This window comes from Pseudorca crassidens, chromosome 6, assembly GCF_039906515.1.
Source record: "Pseudorca crassidens isolate mPseCra1 chromosome 6, mPseCra1.hap1, whole genome shotgun sequence".
In the NCBI taxonomy this organism is placed as follows: Eukaryota; Metazoa; Chordata; class Mammalia; order Artiodactyla; family Delphinidae; genus Pseudorca; species Pseudorca crassidens.
The window spans coordinates 42,611,933-42,635,586 of NC_090301.1; the positions used below are offsets into that span (position 1 = coordinate 42,611,933).

The window sequence follows — 23,654 nt, forward strand, 5'->3', positions numbered from 1 at the left end:
AGTGTATGTTTTCAAACTTTAATATCTTTGTGAATCTAAAACTGAGTGATGGTATCTCAGTGGCAATTTAATCTGCATCTCTCAATATGAGTGAGGTTGAGCATTCTTTCCATATGCTTAGGAGCCATTTGGATTTTATCTGTGAACTGCCTATATTTCTTGTCCATTTTTTCGCTATCAATCGCTACAGAGTGATTGGTCTTCTCTACTTTTACAAGCTTTGTATATATTAGGACTATTAGCCCTTTGTCAGTGATACAAATTTAAATATTTTTCCCAATTTATCATTTGTCTTTATGCTTTTTTAATCGTGCAATCTTTCCTTTGTTTCTGGATTTTGAGCCATTGTTAGAATAAGTTTTATCCATTCCCAAATAATGGGGGAATTCACCCATGTTCTTCTAATATTTGTGTGTGTTGGGAGGAGGGGATCTAAATATTCCAGTTTCCCTATCAAGATACCACCTCTGTTGTAAACTAAATTTCCTTAACTAATTGGGTATATATTCAGTTGACATTTAAAGTATGACTAATTCCAAGTGAAAATGTGAATTAGTCAAATTCTATATTCCTGTTCTCCATCTCCGCCTCTACCTACAGCTGAATTTACACTCCCTTTTAAAACCAATTCAAACCCCATCTCCTGTCCACACTGTCCAGTGAGTCAGCAGGAGCCTCCCAGTTTCCATATTGCTAGGTAGTTGAAAGTACAAATTCCTGGTTGTGTGATCTCAGGCAAATTATGTCAATCCTCCTAAATCTTAGTCTTTTTATCTGTAATCTGTGAGGATAACAAAACCTCCCTCACAGGGTCATTTAATAGAATCAATGAGATAATGTAGGGAACTCACTAGCATAGTACTGGCACATAGTAAGTGCTCAATAAATTATGGGTCACCCATTAGAGAAGTGGAAAGACCAAGTAATGAAAAAAGGAAAATACCTAAGACTGGGAAATGCGGAGCTTAATGCAGAAAAAGCTTTGTTGGCAGTGATTAACATGTGTGTATATAAACATGTGTGCACAAACTGGGAAAGAACACACAATTGTGTTTTCTTTAGTGTGTTTCATCCAGGGATGCTTCCCTATAGATGAGAGTGATGGGCTCTTTGCTTGGCAAGGAGCTTTTACACTCTTGAGTATAATAACTCTGAATTCCCACCTGTGAGAAGAAAAGGCAAAACCATAAGGAGCAGAGGACACTTCTGGTCAGCTCAAACCTTAAGAAAATCAGAGTTTTCGATTCAAAATATGCTAAATAGCTGAGCACTTGACCTGCAAACACTGAAGTTCCAAGGTGCCTCTTGCATGCCTGGAACTCCATCCCAGAGGACTTCATGTCATGTCCTGCCAGAGGTTCCCCTTCCAACTCCTGACTCAGAGCTGCTTGGGGCAGATGGTATGTTCCAGGTAGCCAACTCCTTCCAGCCACACCCGTGGGACTGCAAGCCCTCCTACTCAGCTGGTCTTCATTCTAGCAGTTTCTACCCCAAGAATCTAGGATGTCAGATGTAAATTTTGAGGGGGAAAAAATAGATATTAGTAAGGGCAGTCCTGGAGCTAAATTGAAACAAGACAGAATAAAAAATACCAAGGTCATGGAATTACACTTGTGAGGTGTGTGAGGGTGCTGGGTTTGGTAGCACTCTGGCATGGCTGGAACAGGAGTTACATAGCTCAGTGAGGCAATCTAGAGCTGCCCTTGGCACACGTGAAACTTTTACCTTTATTTAAGCTAAGAGTGGTTTTTAAAATATCAGAAAACTGACTGCCACTGGAGCCATGGGGAGGGGGGTTTGCTTGGGAAGATGCATGAGGGAAGTTTCTGGAGTGATGGCAATGTTCCATATCTACATAGGGGCTGGAGTTAAACAGGTGGCATAAGCATTTGTTAAAACTCACAAATGTACACCTGAGATTTGTGCATTTCTTTGTAAATTTTACATTAAAAACAGCAAAACCTTGAAATCTAGTGAACAGGCATGCTGAAATAGAGAAATATTTAGTGCACTGATGTCTGCAATTTATTTGAAATGTATTAAAAATGGACTAATGGATGTCCAGAATAGGATGAATAAAAACAAACATAGGGCTTCCCTGGTGGCGCAATGGTTAGGAATCCGCCTGCCAATGCAGGGGACACGGGTTCAAGCCCTGGTCTGGGGGGATCCCACATGCCGCGGAGCAGCTGAGCCCGTGCGCCACAGCTACTGAGCCTGCGTGCTAGAGCCCCCGAGCCACAACTACTGAGCCCTGGTGCCACAACTACTGAAGCCTGCGTGCCTAGAGCACGTGCTCTGCAAAAGAGAAGCCACCGCAATGAGAAGCCCGTGCACCACAACAAAAGAGTAGCCCCTGCGCGCTGCAACTAGAGAAAGCCCACTCGTAGCAACGAAGACCCAACACAGCCAAAACTAAATAAATAAATAAAATTTTAAAAAAGAAACAAAACATAGATAGTAATGGTAAAATCACTCTGGTGAGTACACAGGTGTTTACACTACAATTCTTTCAACATATTTGAAATTTTTCATAATAAAACGTTGGGGAAAGTTACTTAATACTTTATCAGAAGCAAACCAGCAAACTCTGGATACACAGCAATCCTGAGTACTGTCACTAGGAAGATAGAATTCCTTCCAGCACCCTCTGTTCTCCCTTTGGCCACTGACCTCCTCCCTGACACAAACCCTGGCCCACATATCCTTCCTCTTCCCCTGTACCTTCATAATCATGCCCTCACCCTCTGGGCAAAGGTGAATGGAAAAACAGCACAGGGTACTCAGGTATTGGGCAGACTTCATGATGAAGACTCAAGCCGACATGCTATCCTCATAATCGTGGTAAATTGTCAGCACACGTACTATTCTGCACCCAGAAGACTGTAAAATCTTGTTTTTCTTTCTAAAAAAAAAAAACCTAATCGCAGTTATATAAATTGCTTAATATTCCAGATCTAAATTATAGGAAAGATCGTCTCCTACTAATGGCATGGAGAAATGACCAGTATTCGCCTCTTATTTCCACTGCTCACGGGGAAAGAACATAACATTTGTTAAGCCCTAGATACAGAACAGATGCTTTGCATACATTGACTCACATAGTTCTCACAGCCCTGCCAGCATATAGCCCCAATATCCTCATTTCATAATGAAGCTCATGATTATAGAGCCAGGAAATAGTAGATCTAGGACTCAAACCAAGATCTCCTCAGTTCAAAACCAGTTCTTTTCACCAAAGCACATTGTCCCTGGCATTTAAAATAGGTTATGTTCTGCAAAGCTAACATAGCTCCAAGAACAACAGCAGTCACTTGGCCAGGATTTGACAAAATACCACTAGTAAAGGAATAAAATTTATAAGGGCAGTTGGTGTTCTACTTCAACTGTTTTTACCAAACCACCACCCACCCAAAGGTATTTTTAACAGTTTACACGTCCCACCAGTATTATTGTTAAATGTAACAAGCATACAAAACTTGGCACCTATTCCCATATTTTCTGTAGCTTTAGGGGCAGTTCAGGGTTTAATAAACCTGCTTAACTGAGGGGAATTTATTTTTGATGTCGGTACTGCCTGTTCATAAACTAGAATTAAACAGATAGCCCAACTTCTCCTTAATGATCTTCCATATGATGCTTAAACCATCAAAAACTCCTATCCGATAATGAAATAATGGAACCTTTTCCTCACATTAAGCCAGATTTCTATACTACTGAAACGATATAGTAATCACCCAGTAGATGGCACTAATTGTGCTGACTACCCTGTTTCTATTGGTTTTCTATCTTAATTAATCCAGAGACTTAGGTCAGAGGTCTTACTCAGCTCCCTACTAGGGTTATAAATATTTAAAACAAAAGACTAGCCCCACATGGCAGTCAAATCATACCTGGTATATTACTTCTTCATGTAAAGTATTTATGGTATCCATCTCTCTGAACAGAACAGGATTAAGATCTGTTAGTGGTAGGTTCTGTAGGCATTCTCAGTAATATTTATCATGCCTCCAACCCCACCAGCATCTCTCTACATAATAAAGTAGGAAACTGAGGAACGCTTTGGGGGATAGGAGGAAGGTAGAAGATGCTGCAAACAGATTTGCTGAAATAAACAACAATAAAACCTTTTTTTTTTTTTTTTTAACAGAAACCTAGGGTGAAAAGGCTTATTTTCACTTTGATCTATATAGGTCCAAAGGAAGCCAGGCAATTCCACTATGGGTAATCTGACCTTAAAATATTCTATTTGAACCTAATTCAAAACTCAGTGCTCAGCTCACATCCAGAGGCCATACTCAAAACTCCATTCTGCTGGGAACTACTCTGCTTTACCCATCAATTCTGACCTTCATAGATATATGCTTCCAAGTACAATTCTTCCACATTTTATAATACAGAACCTTGGTATATTCTGGCCTCACAAAGATAAACTGGTACGTGTACGTGTGTACATACACTTCAAAATTAAGTTATTTCTTTGTTAATGGGAGATATCAAGGGTAGGGGACAAAAGTTTTCAGGGACTTTGTTTCAAGTGCAGCTCTCCCAGACCTACACTTATAAACTCTCCTCCTGGTAGAGAAATAATCCATACATTTAACAAGTTCCTGGGAAGAATCTCATATAGGTTTATAAACCATTCTTTGAAAGTTTTATTCAACATCTATTCAATTTGTGGACCAAAAAACTGTACTCTCTATGTCCAAAAGCATAAATTTTGATGGCGTGAAATATTTTTAAAGGTACTCAAATTTTTGAAAATGGTTAAAGACCTGATTTTTAAGGACATGTCAATGGTCCTTCAGTTGAGGCTGTTAGACAATACACATGGTATGACAGTGAGGACTGTGGTGTGTCAACAGCCTCAGGAGACCTAGGCTCTAATATAATTCAACATCTAGTCCCTAAGTTTTCAGGAGGCATGTTTTTAAAACTTTGGGAGCCACGGTAAGATTGTGTATTACCTATCAAGACCTTTAAAAAGACTTAAGTGATTAAATGTCTACTAGCCAAACTTGTTAAAATGTTCATCTTCTTTACATCATACTGATTACCTCATTGTGGTAAACAGCTCTTCGTAACATCTTTGGACATAATGTTCTTAATGAGGAAACATACTAAATAAGGGGCTTGTCAGTCTGGACTTGATTCTCTTGCCTGTGATTAGTGCTTTAAGAAACATCATTATACCCTTTTAGCTCAGAAACCTGGAGTAATGTGGTCACAGTTCTGGAAGACAAATTCTTGTGCATCCCTAACAAAGCAAACCTTGAGGAATTTGGAAAAAACTTGAATACACCTGGAAAGTAGAATGTTTTTCTCCCTCGGGTCCTAACATACTATCATTCACGATAGTGCTGTTTTTCCAAGGTCACAATTAGATTTCCTCAGACGCATAACTTAACTGTTAGTCATTATGGCTACTTTGTGAAATGTGGGCTGTTTACTCCATTTACTTAATAATTGGCTGGAACCTCAATACACAGATTTTCACTACGGCCAAGTATATCTGCTTTTACCCCTGTCATTAAACCCATACCAGAGATCGACTGTGACCCTCTTCTACTAGAAATGTTCACCTTCATAAGACAGGGGATAAAACAAATTAAGAGAAGGAAAAATAGATTAAAAAAAAAAAAGAGGCCAACATAGGGCAAGTTTTCCCAAGAACAAGTCTAGAGGTAAGAACAGACTTTGGTGTGGAAAAGCGTTCCATGTTGATACTGCTTTTCACATGGTTTTCTGGTTTGTTGTCTCTAGAACTTTTGTGAATACATTAAAGTCTCTTAAGAGTCATGGCAGCCTAAAAGTGCTTGGAGCAATCAGTCATTATGGTACATTATGATACTTAATGGTATTATTAAGGTATAAGAAAAGGGAAGTCACGTCAGTAAGCAAACTGGAATGTCAGATCCACATAAACTTAAACTAACAACTGCTACTGTGTCTTAAGACTGATGTAAAATATTCTCAATTTGCACCTTCTGAGAAAACTTTTTAGTTTATCTTAAATCTTCCTATACTTTAAATGTTCTTTATATATCATAAGATTACTTTTTTACTAACCTCACATCTGTTTTTAGTATCACTCCCTTGGCATTATTACTCAACCCAGAAAATTAAACACCCTTAAAATGTTAAATGATAAAAATACAAGTGACAAATACTCAGTGATACAAATATTTAGGGTAGTCTAAAGCTAAACTGTCCTCAAATTTAAAACGCAATTACTAAACCTACAGGAACAAAGCAAAATTGAGTTGGTATACTATAGGAAAACCAGTCTAAGTGTCCATGGGAAAGCATACTGCAGCTTTCACTATTATACATCATCATCTGGGCTTATGGGTTTCATCTTTCCATGTCTGTACTGTAGCAACTCCCAAACAACCTGCCTAGACAGGAGGGGCCACCTGCCTAATGAGACTTCAATCCACTTCAGAACTGGTTTGTAAAAATAAAGTGGGACCCAAACCTAGCAGTGTATATTTCTATACTAAATGGCTTTTGTTTTCGGGAAGGTGTTTAAACTTATTTAAAAGTTGATAGCTGAAAGCACCAGGAAGGAGGAAGGTAGGAAACTTTCTTCCTCTTAACTTCTTGATGAGTACTGTCCAAGCAGGCTGGGAAGGCAAATGTTCATTATGGATTGCAACTCACTTTGCTTTGGTTTTGAAGGCTTCCCTTAAGAAAAAAGAAATTTGTTAATAAATGATAAAAAATACAGAACAACAAGGTTAAATGATTGAGGCAAATGTCAATTACAAAAGTAAAAGACAAGGTCTTTCTCTACTTAATCTCAACACAATAAAGGGTAACAATACTTCCACACCTAACCCTGCATTTTCTTCTGTTCTCGAGGTATGACTAGACAACAAACATTCGACTGCTTATTATGAGCCAGAAGTCATTCTACTCATTCACACAGGAAAATCTTAACTATACAAAGGGGTACTATTACTCACTTACTTGTTTTTATAGTTATGGAACCTGGCTTACAGAGGTTTCAAGTGGAATAACTTGCCCAACATCACAGGTGAAGAGAAAATAAGGCCAGGATTGGAAGCTCAGCAATCCATACCTGATTATTTTAATCTTCCAGAACTCCAAAATCCTTTCTTTTAAAATGACCTGTAACACTAATCTCCCACAAACAACTCAGTGTTAGTGCTCCTACATCTACTGAGATTTAAAAAAAAAAAATTATGTACTAATTTATAATTTTTTTTATTCCAAACATCTGTAATTTTGTGAACATCTTAAAAAAATACTAGTCACAAAGCCAAATTAACTATAATCATCAGTATAGGAATAAAGGAAAAACTTATTTCTATAACATATAATCCCCAGTTACTGAAATACTATAAACAATAAGCTTCTTGAGATTATTCATTATTTCGTCTACCCCTTAACACTATCCACACAGTGCCTAATATGTGACATACTGAAATACCTGTTAGACACACTGGATTAGAGCAAACAAATATCTGGCACAAATTTTTATATTTACACGCTATGGCACTTTCAGGAAACAAAGTCCACTTAAATTATTGTTATTTGAGGTGGGGAAAAAAGACACAGTGACAAATACAAAGCTAAGTAGTCACCAGGCTGAAGTCATCATTACAATTACAGTAAAAGGTACTGGCTCTCCATTGTAAACCATTAAAAGAGCAAAAATAAGGTAGGTCTGTTAACATTAACGCAAGTTTTATTCAAGAGATAATGTTGAAGAAGAGTTTAATTCCAACAAAGGAAAAATTTACCAGTTACCCACCACACAGTAAAAAGTGGAACTGGACACCACTTACAACACATAAATAAATTCTACCTTTACATTTCTAAATAAAGCTGTATTTGCTTCTTTGAGAGAGCCATTTCTTAACTTTTGCTGATAAGGCTTTGTGAATTGTGTTCAGAAACTGACAATAAACACACACACATACCCTCAAATAAAGTAAGAACCTAGGAATTTCGCTCCAGGCTGAGTTTCTGCAAGTACCTAGGACGCCATAAATTAAGATTACATTTTTCTACATAAATTCAATTTGAATTGCCTTCACTATAATATTTATCTACCATAATTTGTAAAAATTAGATCAATGTTTATTATGACTTCATAATTCCCTCAAATTAAACTTCAATATTTGACATAGTAGTTTAAGAAAATAAACATTCAAGGCCTCAGTTTTAAATTTCCATTCAGTGTAATGCACGAAGCTGGTAAGTATTAACAGGACTACCCTAAGATAAAGGAAATGTAGCTTTCTTCTAAAAATTTGTTATAATACAGATCACATTCTATTCCATAATTCTGATAAAGAATATGTTTTTTGGTAACAGAACAAGAGTTTAGGATGATTCAGTCCCTGGAAAATCTTAATGGCAGTCACTCAATGGAGAAGTCAATCATTCCTGGAGTCACAAACACTCAAAAATTGCTGTTAGCATTAACCATGTTTTTGCTTTTTTGGTGGTTATTGCATTAGCTGGCAATATCTGTTTTTAAGACAAAAGAACATCTCCCACTAAGCCTGCTTTAGTTGGCCATATCTGTTTTTAAGCCAAAAGAACATCTCCCACTAAGCCTTATTTTAAAAATTACAAAGTTTGTACAGAAAATAGACTCATAGAAGCTAAAATGCTGATGTCGTAAGTAACTCACCCATGAAATGGGTGCAGGTATTTTAGAGGATATCCAAAGATCTTTTTGCTCTAAAAATAAATGCCCCTATTCTTCAGTGTTCCCATTCTTCAATAGGATACTCGAGCAGCTTAATAGTTCTGCTATAAAAAACAAACCACTCTTGTTAACAAACCAAAAACATAAAAGGAAACCGATAAAGGACAGTTTTCACAGTTAACAATAAATAAAAGTGCAGTAAGTGTTCAAGTAGGGCACGTAGTTTAAAAACTACATGTGTGTATTTGGCATAGGTCATCTTTTAAAGGCTCTCCGAGGGTCCCTGCCATTACTTATTGTGGTCATGACTGTTTGATTATTAGCTGTTCCTGGTAGCTGTGGATTTACAGGTCCCCGGCCATTGCTTCTACCAGCATATGAAAATTGGCATCCCCTTGCTTCTGAGCCAGTTTGAACACCGTTTCCTAAAAAAGGATATAAAAAATCATCACCATTTTCAAATAGAAGTACATCTATTTGAAGTTGTAACACATGCTATTAATGCTTACAAGTATTATGGAAAACAAACTCCTTTATTTATTTATTTAATTATTTTTTTAAACTACTGGAAAAAACTCAGCTTGAGTCCTAGGTTTTCCCAAATGTATAATTACTGTAAATATATTAACTTGATGCTTGCATTACTAGGGAGAGGAAAAAAAGAGCAACTTGGGTAATAGAATAAGAAATCAATAAAGTAGGAAAAAAGCATAGTTAATGCCCTACCTACATTATAAGGGAAAAAGCAAAAGCAAAATGGTATATAAGTATTGGCATTTGGTTCAAATAAGGTTAACAGTGTTTTAAAAGAGACACGTAATTCTAACTTTTTAAAGGAAAAACCAAAGCGTCCCACAGCATAATGATCATCAGCTGTGCTCAAACATGTAGACAACAGGTCAAATAAAACTTCAGCCACCTTAATGAACTCCAATCACAAAAGACTTTTCCTCTGGTCTTTAAGAATAAAGGCTTCAAAAGACCTTTAACAAGGATGTAACAACCATTGACCTTTGAGAGTATTTGAGGGGTAAAGGCCAATCTTTTAAAGAGGCAGCTATGAGCATGTGAAAAACTAAGGTGAGCATCAATCTGAAGATAAACTGCTTTCGGTACACAAAAATAACCAGTTATTCTGCATCTATTATCAATAATCACTAGATTACAGAAATTTTGTAAAAATCAATGGAAAATAACATAATGAATCACCAAAACTTAGATTTATTATTAGCCAACGTTCACCCAGTAACTGGCCCAAATGTTTAAATATAGAATGTGCTCAATAAATTAGCTTAAGAGGGAATCTGCTTTCTAGAAAAATCAGTTATATTTTCATAAGATAGATTCCCTTAATTCTTACACCTGATCACAAATATACCAAAAAAAAAAAATCTTACCCACTGGTCCAAATGTACCTGTACCCATATTACTATTCATGGAATTATTCTTCTGTTCACTGTGTGCCTATTAAAAAAATGCCTTAATGTAATCAAATGAAGATTTTCAAAAAACCATATTATTATAACATGTTGTAGCCATTGTTTTTTTTTAAACTTTCAAGGGTTTTTAAACAATTTAAAAAGATTTATCCAAGTCCTTTCAATGTTAAAATATTCAGGAATGTTTCCAGACCTTTCAAAGCTTCTGTTACATCTTACACCTTCCTGATATTACTCCCTGCTCCTCAAAAGTGCTAAACTGCTAAATGGCACATACAGTCGTCCCTCAGTATCTCAGGGGGATTGGTTCCAGGACCCCCCAGATACCAAAATCTGAAGATGTTGAAGTTTCTTGTGCAATATGGCATACTGTAGTCAGCCCTCTGTATAGGAACATTCTGCATCAGCAAATTCAACCAGTGCAATCCCAGTTGGTTGAATGATCCATGGATATGGAGGGCTGACTGTACATTTCATATATGATACTACAGACACCTATACAGACTCACTCACAAAACATATAAAATGGAAAAGAATTCCATTAAAGAATCTTTAAAAAGATTCTTTTTAAAATCGTCTCCATTATACTTAGGGTATGAAAAGCTTGGCAACCTAGCCACAGATTTATAGTACATAGTCAAAATTAGCCTAATCATAAAAACAGACAATACATTTGGATTAATTACCCCTTTGTTCTGCTGTCCTCGATAATCTGGGTTAGGTTCACTGAAATTTGGCACTTCTGAATAAACCATACAAAATCTGAAAGACAATAAAGGACAATTTGAATGACTTCTGAAATAATCAACCTTTCTTTACATAACATGCATAACTTTCAGGAATAAAGAATGTAGATGTCAAATGAATTACCAAACAGCAATATGCTAACTAACTCTATTCATTTACAACAAAAACTTTCTAAATGCTTATGTTTCATTAAAAAAAAAATCAAATATTTGATTGCCTACAATGTTTAAAACATTCTATTTTGTATTTTAATTCTTCTTCTGTCCTTATCAAAGATCAAGGACACAGAAACACATCTTTGTCCTGTTTTTCCACATAGGCTGATGGATGCCTCTGAACCATGTTTATTAGGGTTCCAGAGTTTTTCCAGCATTGGTGATGGATTTGCACTGATCCACTCACACACTTTCATCCCGTCCCTCTTTGACCAATCACTGTGAATCTGCAAAGATAATCATTCAAGGTTAAAAGTGGATTTTGCAGGCATGAATAAAGACAACTGGCTATCAAGACACGGTTTATCCCAATGCTTCTTATCAGCTGACTATGGTGTATATTGATAAACATTACACACGAGCATTTTCTTAGCTCCTCAACCCACAAATAAATCAGAATCAGTTTTGGTAACTCCTGGACTGACCCTGACAAAGTCACTATGTATTGAGTGACCCCCAGTGGTTCTTCACATAACTGACCTCCATTATTATAAATACCTCTCTATACGTGAAAGTCAGAACAGGATCCTCAATCTTTCTGTAATATTGATGCTAAGACCTCTCATAACACATTGCTCTACTACTACTCTAAGTACGAACATAAGTGAATCCTAATTTTCCTCCTAAGCGAAAGCATAGTGTTACCAGTTTCTGATCTTTAAAAGCTAGCAAGATTGCTTAGTTTTCCCAAAGTATCTTATTCCTGTAGTGTAGAACACATTCTTCCTTCCTTCCTTTATTTATTTATTTATTTTTGGTGCCATTTGTGGCTTCTCTCTTTAGATATCCTCTATTTTGACAGGCATTAAGTTGATGTCAGGCATTAACCAAACAGAATGGATTTTATGATTTGGCTCATTGCCTACACCATACTTTATGAGTACATCCCAAATGTCTAGGCCAGCATGGAGGCTGAATTACCTTTACACCCCTAGAGAGGATGGTTCCTCCAAGTCAGGGTAGAGATTACCACGGTAGTAGTTTATAGAAGCGTGCATTGTGGCTGCCTGTACGGTACCTAGACTGTGGATAAATACAGGACTTCAATTGTCATTGCTGCAAGTCCTTTTACATACAGAACTTACTTCAAATGGCATTTGTGACATCTGAAAGATATACATTCGCAAAGCCTACAGAAACGGTCCCACTGGGGATTGTCTCAAGTGCAGCTTCTTAATGCTCTTTGCCAGGAAAAACTGACATTCTCAACCACAGGAAACAGTACTGATAGGTGTTAAACTAGCACATACATGCAAAGTTAAGCTGCTGCAAGCATTCAGTTTACAGTCAAAAAGTCAACAAATAGGTTGATCGTTTATACCTACCAGTTATTCTGTACATATTATTTGTAATTTATTCAATTATATGAAATGCATCTTGATACTTACTCCCCAATTTTTTGAAGTTCTCCACCCCTTCCAGTATAAAGTGTCAGACATCCTTTCCACATGGATGCATACCTAGAAAGAAAAGAAACATCAGTTCTATGGAAATATGTATATTTCCTTCTACTTAAATCAAATAAATCTTTATACTATTTTTTTTGTATTGGGGTGCAGGTGGGGCTCAAACCCTGTATCTACCATTGATTAACTTGTTACTTACTAAGGAATAATGCAAAGAAAACTCTACTGCCAAATTTTGACATAATTATATAAATGATAACTAACCCTAGAAAATAGAAGTCTTTTTGCAAAGCAAGCATTGTTATACTCCAAAGATCACATCTTTAGCCAATTAAGAAAGGGAGAACGTTCAAACTGCAGAGATTCAAGCAGAATTACTTTTCAAACACAGGGCATATAAAATCAACACCCTAGTGTTTACTTTTACACGCATGTACTTGGTCTACCAGATATTGATATATATTTTCCTTTGCCTCCATAAAACACATAGGCTAGTATGTGTTATTCTTAAGCTACTGAAAATTTAGTAAAATTTAATCAAGGGGCTAAAAAACTATGATCACAAATCTTTCGCTTATCTGCTTTTCCAAATTCCCAGTTTTTAGCAACAACTTGGCTGAACAATTATTTACTGAGAACAATTTTGAATGCAGGAAGCATCATTAGATAAAATAATCCTATTCACAAATCTAAGACAAATGTAAATTCATCAATAGTATAAAATAAGCCCAAGGCTTGGTTTTCAGTGGTTCTTTGTACAACTACTATGGTAACTTCATGATTTAGAAAGATAAATTATAACCAAATATTGCTTAAGTATAATGATAGTTCATCTTTTAATACAGGTTAATAAAATTTTTCTCATTTCACATTATATATTTCTCTTCATTTAGTAAAGGTTATTTATTAAAGACTCCACTCACCACTTTTAAGTTACACAAAAAGTGACTTAGGAGACAGTGCACTAATATTTCACCTTACTAAAGTAAAAATTAATGCCTATTTTGAGAGAAAATTTGAAGTTATTACAACTAAAACATTTAACTTTCACTTATTTCAGGAATGAGATCAATGTTTGCAGGGTTTTCTGATATGCATCCCAATATTCAAATTACCATTATTGAGATGTATACCTTTCTTCAAAAGCTACTTTTCTTAGATTCAACCAGAATTTAAGGGCCTTACAATGGGCCAGACTCTGCTAGATATGTTACTTTAGTAAGGTATAAGTATTCCCATTTTACAGAAAAGGAAGTTGAAAAGTGTAATAACTTCAAGGTTACACTGAAGTAACAGTAGAGTTTCTTTGGTTTTGAATTTTCCTTTAAACTGTACTCCTTGGTAACTATACTCCTTAAAATCCTATAGATACTATAAGGCTACTGACTTAGTTTTTCCACAGTTTTTTTGATGGACACATCTATGTATTTTCCGTGACTACAAAATATGAAATAATTGAAAAGAGATGCCGTTTACAGTGTATAAAATAACTTCTAATCACTGGATGAGATACTTTGGCAGCCAAAAAACTTTAATTATGCTAATTCTTACCATATCCTCCCAGGAAGAAATTCTCTTTTGTGCAAGTTAAAGATGTGAAAGTTAAAAAGACATAGCCAGTGTCATAATGAGTCAGTGTATAAGAAAAAAAATGTCCTGACTCTCACTTCCTTCTTCGATGATACTATGCCTCACTTCCTGAAGATGTTGTAAGACCTGTAAAATACTATCAAAGGGCTCTAAGCTCCTACTTTCAGGGTGATCCAACACTTTTCTGAGATTCTATGTACTTTGCCAACGTCAATCTCCACCCACTTTTCCTACAGTTATCACCAATGAATTATTACAATTCTACTGACCACAAAGCTTCCAAAATCTATTTTTAAGACCTCTTTCTGGCATTTTATCCTCCTAATACTTGGTAAATCTCTAAAGGCAGTCTAATTACTAATCAAAAAAAAAAGGTTGTACTAAATTATTTTTAAAAGCCAATCTGCCAACTAACTCTTTTGGACAGAGGTATCATAGACATCTTTCTGCCAAACATTTTCTGCACATCATTTTGTTTTTGTACAACATTGACCTTACAGCAGTAGGCACAAGAAATTATTTTCAAGAATGTGACTTCCAGATATTGTAAACTTCCTCTCTCAACTTTTACATCCGAGTACAAATCTGACACACTACAAAACCTACTAAATTCTCCAGCTACAATCTCGATTTACGTCCCCACTGTCTAAATGAGTATACAAATAAAATACGGGCAGGATCTCAAAAGTCATTAAAAAGGGGAAAAGGTTGGAAAAAAAGCTAAGTGACAACTATATTAAATAGTTTATGAAAAAGATGAAGTATTGATTATGTTAGTTTTAACAATCTACTAAAAAGACTCAGTAATCCCAGAACAGTATTTAAAAATCTACTTAATCTGTAAACTGAGGGTGGGGTTGTTTAGATTCGGCTGAAACTGACTGCTTTTAAAGATGAAGGTGTTACATCCCAATGCCGTCCATCACCTGAGGTTAACACTGAAGGGGCTTAAAAATCCTCGGGGTGGCCCACAGAAAAGATGAAATTTTAGAACTTGCCAAGGTCCCGGGCGTCAGCCAATTCCGATTCCGCAGACTCCTACTTGGGAGGCACTCTGATCCCCCAACCCTTTTATGCACACCTACCCTCTGGTCAACCGAATAATATCCCCTGGCTGTATAAGACCTCCGATTTCATCCCACACGGAAATAGTGATGCTGCCAGTTTTATCTGCTACTTTGCATGATCTCACTTCATGGCCGTCTTTGGTTTTGGTCACGCGTCCTGTGAGGATTTAAAAATCAAAATGGGGAGGGGTGTATTAGATAATGAGGACTTCCAAAAAGCTAACTCCTCCTCCGGGATCAAAATGCACCTGAAAGGTGGGAAGAGGTCGAGCCCCGGGTTCTCGCCGCAGGTAGGCTACGGCCCCAGCTCGGGCCAACGGGGCCACGTGGATGGGGGAGGGGAGAGGAAAGGGAGGAAAGGGGGACGGGAGCCCCCGGCTCGCGGCGGCGGCGCCCTTCCCTCCTGTCCCGGGACGCACATAGGGCGGCGAGGCGGGCTGCGGACCCCACTTACCTATCTCCAGCACAATAAAGACGACATTTAAGTTTTTCAGTCCGGGCTTAATATCTTTTATAAAAAGAGGGGGGTCGTTGACCCCGTTCATACTGAAGCAGGTGCTGCTACGCTGCGGAGACTCGAGTGGGCAGGGAGCCTGACAAAGCTTCCCACCCCCCGGGCCAGGGGCGAGGGCAGAGGGGCGACCTTTGGCGGGGTTGGCGAGAGAAGGGGCAGAAAGCGGTTAGTCAGGGACCAATGAAACCAGTCCAGACGGCACTGAGCCTAAAAAAAAGGGGAGAAAAAAATAAATACAAAACCAAAAACGCTCACAAGTTTAAAAGAAAAAAAGACGAACCACTCCGCACACCAACCCCGCTCCCAACGGGGCGACAGGAAGGCAAGCGCGAGAACTGCCCCCTTCTTTGGATAAAAGGAAGAAAAAAAGACAGCGAGAGGACGCCTCTGCCCTGAGTCCCGCTCACACACACACACGGGCGTTGCCCTGTCTGTCCCGGGCTCCGGGTAGTGACGGGCTGTGACAGCGAACCCAGAGCAGAAACCAAACTACCACGCACCCAGAGCACCAAACACCGACTGCGGAACGCGCCCGCGCGCCGGCTGGACCCCCGGGTCGCCCCGCCTCTTGTGACGTCCCATGGCGAGCCCCGCCCTCCAGGCTCCGGGGAAGCCAAGGGGCGGAAACTGGCAGGCGACGCCAGCGCAGCCTCCCTCTTTCCTCCCCGGCATGTCAGCGCGGGCCCCGCCCCCTCAGCCGTCCAATCGGATCTCGGCTCCGCCCCACCCTCCTCCAGCTTCCGCCGTCGCTGCGCAGCGTCGGCTCTACCCTGCCTAGTCTTCCATCTAAAGGTTTCTATCACTTGCTGTCAGTCTTCTGGGTTTTCATGCATTTTTTTTTTTTTCCCCTCAGAGTTCAGTCCTCCCGCCCCCCTGCCCTTTAGTTTCGCAGTCACTGCGAACGGTTGCTGTGTTTTAGGACCCAGTGGGTACGCCAAAAAGTATGCAGTAGAGTAAGAACAAGGTTCAGGCTAGGGTGGCTGGTCTGGGTTGAAAGAAAAAAAAGGTAGGGATGGGTCCTTAGCTGTAAGGCAGGAATTTTAGGGCCGGACAGGAAGTTAGAGATCCACTCAACCGCCTCATTTTAAGCATATTTAAAATTGAGATCCAGAAAGGTGAGGTAGTTTGCTGAAGGTCACCCAGGAACTTTGTGAGCAAGCAGGGCGTCAACACAAGTTGTCCAACCTAGTCTTGGTGCTTTTCACTCTATAATGCTAGGCAGATAGACAAGTAGTTAAATTCCTTTGCAAATGTATTACTTTTCCTTACCCTTCTCTAGATTACATCTCTTACCCATGTTGCTTTTCTTTATGCTTGTTTGTTTTTTAATAGACTATTTTTTAGAGTAGTTTTATGTTAGAGAGGAAGGTATGGAGATTTCCCTTATACTCTCTACCCCGACACAGGTATAACCTCTCCCCATTATCAATATTCCCCCCAGAGTGGTACCTTTGTTGTAGCTGATGAACTTACATTAACACATCATCACCCAAAGTCCATATAATTTACCTTAGGGTTGGTTCTTGGTGTTGTACATTTTATGGTTTTGGACAAATGTATAATAACATGTATTCACCAATAAAGTATCATACAGAGTAGTTTCACTGCCCTGAAAATCTTATGTGTGCCACCTACTCATCCTTCCCTCTCCCCTAACCCCTGGCAACTACTGATATTTTTACTGTCTTCATTTTCCAGTATGTCATATAGTTGAAATCATAACAGTATGTAGCCTTTTCATATTGACTTCTTTCACTTAGTAATATGTATTTAAGTTTCCTCCATGTCATTTCATGAGCTATCAAGTCATGCAGTTGTTTTCGTACATACAAAATAATTGTGTGACAACAGTGGGAGACCCTGAAACATTATAACCTGGGGAGGGAAAAGATGAATAAAGTTTTCTTTATGTTGTGTAGTGAAAAAGACATATGCTTTAGAAGCAAACCTAGGTGTGAACGATTTACTAGCTGTGTGACCTTTAGGACAGTTGATTAAGCTTTCTAGTCATAATTTAATCATCTGAAAATAAAAGGATGTCTACCTCACAGAGGATTGCATGGGCTCATAATAGTGCCTAGCAAATAGAAGATACTCAATAAATATTTTCTCCTTGCCTATTTTCTATGATTAAAGAAAAGGAGACAATAGTAGCTTAAGCTGTGATTACTTAATCTTTTCTACATTCTACTTGGTGATCGCTAATTTTTATACCCATTTTACAGATGATGAAATCACCTGAGACCACATAGCCGGAGAAGGCCAAACTGAGTTTTGAATCTAGGCAATCTTGACACCAGAGCCTTCCGGCCTAAAGGTAATTTTTAGACTTAAAGTGCAGTAGTGGAATTATGAGTCAAAAGCAGACTAAATAAAGTTTTAGCAGCAACATATATCTATAGGGCTTTAGAGAATCATGTAATTAACTATTTGAGATGGTATCAGATACGTTGAGAAGAGTATCAGAATTTGTGTGGCAGAAGACTTTTTCTTTGAATCTTTCTGAATATTTTTAGCTCAACAACACCACTTCCCAAACACCTGCAAACAAACAGCATAGATATATTACAGCACAAGAAATGAGTTTCAACGATAATCACAACATTAACAGGGGAGTCAATACATTCTTAAGGAAGCAGAAGCTTTCAATTCATGGACAAATAAAGTCCAGTGTGCCAAAGACACTGACGTAATGCTGGAAAATGGTGTAACATATTATTATAAGCATGATTTCAATATCCAGTAAAACAATGATGAAACATGTGAGTTAATGGCAGAACCACATCCAACGTCAGGGCTCCCATAGACTCCCAGTCTGGCCCAGAGTTTAGGCAAAGAAAGTTAGCCACTCCCTGAACCCTGGGTCATTTGTTCCCAGAAAGGGGATTAGGTAGGACTGCTCAAACCAATTTACAGACATTTAGAAAGAGGAACCAGACACTTGGGAAGCCAGCCCCACAAAAGTAGAAGCTTGTGCTCAGAGGCACAGCCCAGCCCAGCCCTGCACTTCCCCCACAGGACAGAATTCAGTCGAACATCTCTCACTTCCTTTCCTCCTAACTCAGCAGTTCTCAGAAAGGAAATGGCAACAAATGCTTTCTCATTCACCAAAACTAAAGGCAGTCTTGAGAAACAAGATGGTGTGGGCAGTTTAGGAACTCTTCGACCCAGGTCAGTTGGTTTAAACTATCCCTGATCACTCCTCAAGGGTGGTGGTTAATTTAAAAAAAAAAAAAGAAAGGAGATGTCTAGAAGAGCAACTATTGCCACCCAAATAATCTTTCCTAATATTACCATTCAGTGAAATAAACAAAGATCCATCAATGCCCAGCCAGTTAGAGCGTAATGACTATATTGCTGCTTCTTTACTGTCTTTGCAGGATTACTTCGTGGTCTTGCTTCTAAGACTGTTTGTGCACTTTCCGCACTTTCATAGCCCAAACATAGACTTATTCTGAGATGATGAGAGGTTTATGCCCAGAAGCTCAACACCACTACTCCGTGTAAAGAAGATATTGCTTGGTCAGATCCAGTAAAATACCGAAGGGCATCCATTAGAATCTTGTGCATAAGTTTGCCCACCACCCACTACCCGTGCTCACTACCAGGTTCTGGTTTCTGGGACCCCAGTGGTCATTTTCACTTTCTTTGTACTATTCGTCTATTTTAAACTATTACAACATCAATAAAATACCTGGCCAAATACTATTTGATACTAGACATATTGTGCAGTGAAACTAACAATAAAAAAAATTAACAAGAACTACAGTGTTCTCACATTACAGAGATAATCCACTTTGTAGCATAATTGGCAAGGTCAAAAATAAAAAGGTCTTAATCTTCTTTAAAACATTTAATCAAAAGCCTCATAAGTAATGTTTAGTAATATTTAAACACAAATCATCCCTAGAATGTTAAATGCTGACATGCCTTGAGGATTTGCTATGTACCAGGCATTTTACCTTAAAAGCACTGTATACTTATTTATATATTACTTAATAATTCATGTGAAGTGGGTTTTCTCATTTTATACACTAACTTATGAAGTGGAATTTAAAACCAACTGTCTGTTACATACAATGACCTTTTTTCCCAAACAGGTTATTTTCCCTAAAAAGTGCATTTCTTTTTTTATTAATTTTTGAATTGTATTTATTTTTTTATACAGCAGGTTCTTATTAGTTATCCATTTTATACAGATCAGTGTATACATGTCAATCCCAATCACCCAATTCATCACACAACCACCCCCATCCCCCCGCCGCTTTCCACCCTTGGTGTCCATACATTTGTTCTCCACATCTGTGTCTCAATTTCTGCCCTGAAAACTGGTTCATCTGTACCATTTTTCTACGTTCCACATATATGCGTTAATATACGATATTTTTTTTTCGCTTTCTGACTTACTTCACTCTGTATGACAGTCTCTAGATCCATCCATGTCTCAACAAATGACCCAATTTTGTTCCTTTTTACGACTGAGTAATATTCTATTGTATATATGTACCACATCTTCTTTATCCATCCATCTGTCGATGGGCATTTAGGTTGCTTCCATGACCTGGCTATTGTAAATAGTGCTGCAGTGAACATTGGGGTGCATGTGTCTTTTTGAATTGTGGTTTTCTCTGGATATATGCCCAGTAGTGGGATTGCTGGATCATATGGTAGTTCTATTTTTAGTTTTTTAAGGAACCTCCATACTGTTCTCCATAGTGGCTCTATCAATTTACATTCCCACCAACAGTGCAAGAGGTTTCCCTTTTCTCTACACCCTCTCGAGCATTTGTTGTTTGTAGATTTCCTGATGATGCCCATTCTAACTGGTGTGAGGTGATACCTCATTGTAGTTTTGATTTGCATTTCTCTAGTAATTAGTCATGTTGAGCAGCGTTTCATGTGCTTCTTGGCCATCTGTATGTCTTCTTTGGAGAAATGTCTATTTAGATCTTCCCATTTTTGGATTGGGTTGTTTGTTTTTTTAATATGGAGCTGCATGAGCTCTTTATATATTTTGGAGATTAATCCTTTGTCCATTGATTCATTTGCAAATATTTTTCTCCCATTCTGAGGGTTGTCTTTTCATCGTGTTTATGGTCTCCTTTGCTGAGCAAAAGCTTTGAGGTTTCATTAAATCCCATTTGTTTATTTTTGTTTTTATTTCCATTACTCTAGGAGGTGGATCAAAAAAGATCTTGCTGTGATTTATGTTCAGGCGTGTTCTTCCAATGTTTCCCTCTAAGAGTTTTATAGTGTCTGGTCTTACATTTAGGTTTCTAATCCATTTTGAGTTTATTTTTGTGTATGGTGTTAGGGTGTGTTCTAATTTCATTCTTTTACATGTAGCTGTCCAGTTTTCCCAGCACCACTTACTGAAAAGACTGTCTTTTCTCCATTGTATATACTTGCCTCCTTTGTCATAGATTAGTTGACCATAGGTGTGTGGGTTTATCTCTGGGCTTTCTATCTTGTTCCATTGCTTTTTGTTTCTGTTTTTGTGCCAGTACCATATTGTCTTGATTACTATAGCTTTGTAGTATAGTCTGAAGGCAGGGAGTCTGATTCCTCCAGCTCTGTTTTTTGCCCTCAAGATTGCTTTACCTATTTGGGGTCTTTTGTGTCTCCATACAAATTTTAAGATTTTTTGTTCTAGTTCCGTAAAAAATGCCATTGGTAATTCGATAGGGATTTCACTGAATCTGTAGATTGCTTTTGGTAGTATAGTCATTTTCACAATATTGATTCTTCCAATCCAAGAACATGGTATATCTCTCCATCTGTTGGTATCATCTTTAATTTCTTTCATCAGTGTCTTATAGTTTTCTGCATACAGGTCTTTTGTATCCCTAGGTAGGTTTATTCTTAGGTATTTTATTCTTTTTGTTGCAATGGTAAGTGGGAGTGTTTCTATAATTTCTCTTTCAGATTTTTCATCATTAGTGTATAGGAATGCAAGAGATTTCTGTGCATTAATTTTGTATCCTGCAACTTTACCAAATTCATTGATTAGCTCTAGTAGATTTCTGGTGGCATCTTTAGGATTCTCTATGTATAGTATCATGTCATCTGCAAACAGTGACAGTTTTACTTCTTCTTTTCCAATTTGTATTCCTTTTATTTCTTTTTCTTCTCTGATTGCTGTGGCTAGGACTTCCAAAACTATGTTGAATAATAGTGGCGAGCGTGGACATCCTTGTCTTGTTCCTGACCTTAGAGGAAATGCTTTCAGTTTTTCAACATTGAGAATGATGTTTGCTGTAGGTTTGTCGTATATGGCCTTTATTATGTTGAGGTAGTTTCCCTCTATGCCCACTTTCTGGAGAGATTTTATCATAAATCGGTGTTGAATTTTGTCAACAGCTTTTTCTGCGTCTATTGAGATGATCATATGGTTTTTATTTTTCAGTTTGTTAATATGGTTTATCACATTGATTTATTTACGTATATTGAAGAATTCCTTGCATCCCTGGGATAAATCCCACTTGATCATGGTATAGGATCCTTTTAATGTGTTGTTGGATTCTGTTTGATAGTATTTTGTTGAGGATTTTTGCATGTATATTCATCAGTGATATTGGTCTGTAATTTTCTTTTTTTGGAGTATCTTTGTCTGGTTTTGGTATCAGGGTGATACCAGGTGTGATACCAGGGTGATACCAGGTGACCTCATAGAATGAGTTTGGGAGTGTTGCTTCCTCTGCAATTTTTTGAAGAGTTTGAGAAGGATGGGTGTTAGCTCTTCTCTAAATGACTGATGGAATTCACCTGTGAAGCCATCTAGTCCTGGACTTTTGTTTGTTGGAAGATTTTTAATCACAGTTTCAATTTCATTACTTGTGATTCATCTGTTCATATTTTCTGTTTCTTCCTGGTTCAGTCTTGGAAGGTCATAGCGTTCTAAGAATTTGTCCATTTCTTCCAGGTTGTCCATTTAATTGGCACAGAGTTGCTTGTAGTAGTCTCTTAGGATGCTTTGTATTTCTGCGGTGCTTGTTGTAACTTCTCCTTTTTCATTTCTAATTTTATTGATTTGAGTCCTCTCCTTCTTTTTCTTGATGAGTCTGGCTAATGGTTTATTAATTTTGTTTATCTTCTCAAAGAACCAGCTTTTAGTTTTATTGATCTTTGCTGTTGTTTTGTTTGTTTCTATTTCATTTATTTCTGCTCTGATCTTTATGATTTCTTTCCCTCTGCTAACTTTGGGTTTTGTTTGTTCTTCTTTCTCTAGTTCCTTTAGGTGTAAGGTTAGATTGTTTATTTGAGATTTTTCTTGTTTCTTGAGATAGGCTTGTATAGCTATAAACTTTCCTCTTAGAACTGCTTTTGCTGCATCCCATAGGTTTTGGATCATTGTGTTTTCATTGTCATTTGTCTATAGGTATTTTTTTGTTTCCTCTTTGATTTCTTCAGTGATATCTTGGTTATTTAGTAATGTATTGTCTAGCCTCCATGTGTTTGTGTTTTTTACATTTTTTTCCCTGTAATTCATTTCTAATCTCATATCCTTGTGGTCAGAAAAGATGCTTGATATGATTTCAATTTTCTTAAATTTACCGAGGCTTGATTTGTGACCCAAGATGTGATCTATCCTGGAGAATGTTCTGTGCACACTTGAGAAGAAAGTGTAATCTGCTGTTTTGGGATGGAATGTCCTATAAATATCAATTAAATCTATCTGGTCTATTGTGTCATTTAAAACCTATGTTTCCTTATTTATTTTCATTTTGGATGATCTGTCCATTGGTGTAAGTGAGGTGGTAAAGCCCCCACTATTATTGTGTTACTGTCGATTTCCTCTTTTATAGCTGTTAGCAGTTGCCTTATGTATTGATGTGCTCCTATGTTGGGAGCATATATATTTATAATTGTTATATCTTCTTCTTGGATTGATCCCCTGATCATTATGTAGTGTCCTTCCTTGTCTCTTGTAACATTCTTTATTTTAAAGTCTATTTTATCTGAAATGAGTATTGCTACTGCAGCTTTCTTT

At 37.7% G+C, this 23,654-nt stretch overlaps 1 protein-coding gene and 1 long non-coding RNA gene across 7 annotated transcripts; one reads left to right on the plus strand and one right to left on the minus strand.

The window, feature by feature from the left end:
- Positions 1-7,696: 7,696 nt before the first annotated feature.
- NABP1 (nucleic acid binding protein 1) lies at positions 7,697-16,210 on the minus strand. 6 transcript variants are annotated; one of them, XM_067741163.1, is made up of 6 exons: positions 16,165-16,210; positions 15,082-15,307; positions 12,476-12,547; positions 10,812-10,887; positions 10,084-10,150; positions 7,697-9,111 (listed from the first exon to the last, which is right to left on the minus strand). In XM_067741163.1, the coding sequence occupies exons 3-6, from the start codon at positions 12,535-12,537 to the stop codon at positions 8,942-8,944; spliced, it is 375 nt and encodes a 124-aa protein (XP_067597264.1). In that variant the 5' UTR covers positions 12,538-12,547; positions 15,082-15,307; positions 16,165-16,210; the 3' UTR covers positions 7,697-8,941. The 6 variants fall into 6 exon arrangements, with proteins under 6 accessions (XP_067597264.1, XP_067597261.1, XP_067597260.1 ...); XM_067741160.1 differs by having other exon boundaries at positions 15,169-15,307; positions 16,165-16,205; XM_067741159.1 differs by having other exon boundaries at positions 15,169-15,307; positions 15,605-16,202.
- Positions 15,212-19,474, plus strand: LOC137226395 (uncharacterized). The gene is made up of 3 exons (XR_010944335.1): positions 15,212-15,440; positions 17,890-17,981; positions 19,045-19,474. It is a non-coding gene; the product is annotated as an uncharacterized lncRNA (long non-coding RNA).
- The last annotated feature ends 4,180 nt before the right edge of the window (positions 19,475-23,654 follow it).

Bases quoted from the DNA above. Each gene is read 5' to 3' on its own strand.
- NABP1 (XM_067741159.1), bottom strand. From the start codon at position 15,695: ATGAACGGGGTCAACGACCCCCCTCTTTTTATAAAAGATATTAAGCCC. The intron at 10,151-10,811 runs GTAATTAATCCA...TTTTTTTAATAG, and splicing joins GAGGACAGCAGAACAAAGGG to GCACACAGTGAACAGAAGAA. The intron at 9,112-10,083 runs GTAAGATTTTTT...ATCCTTTTTTAG, and splicing joins AGGTACATTTGGACCAGTGG to GAAACGGTGTTCAAACTGGC.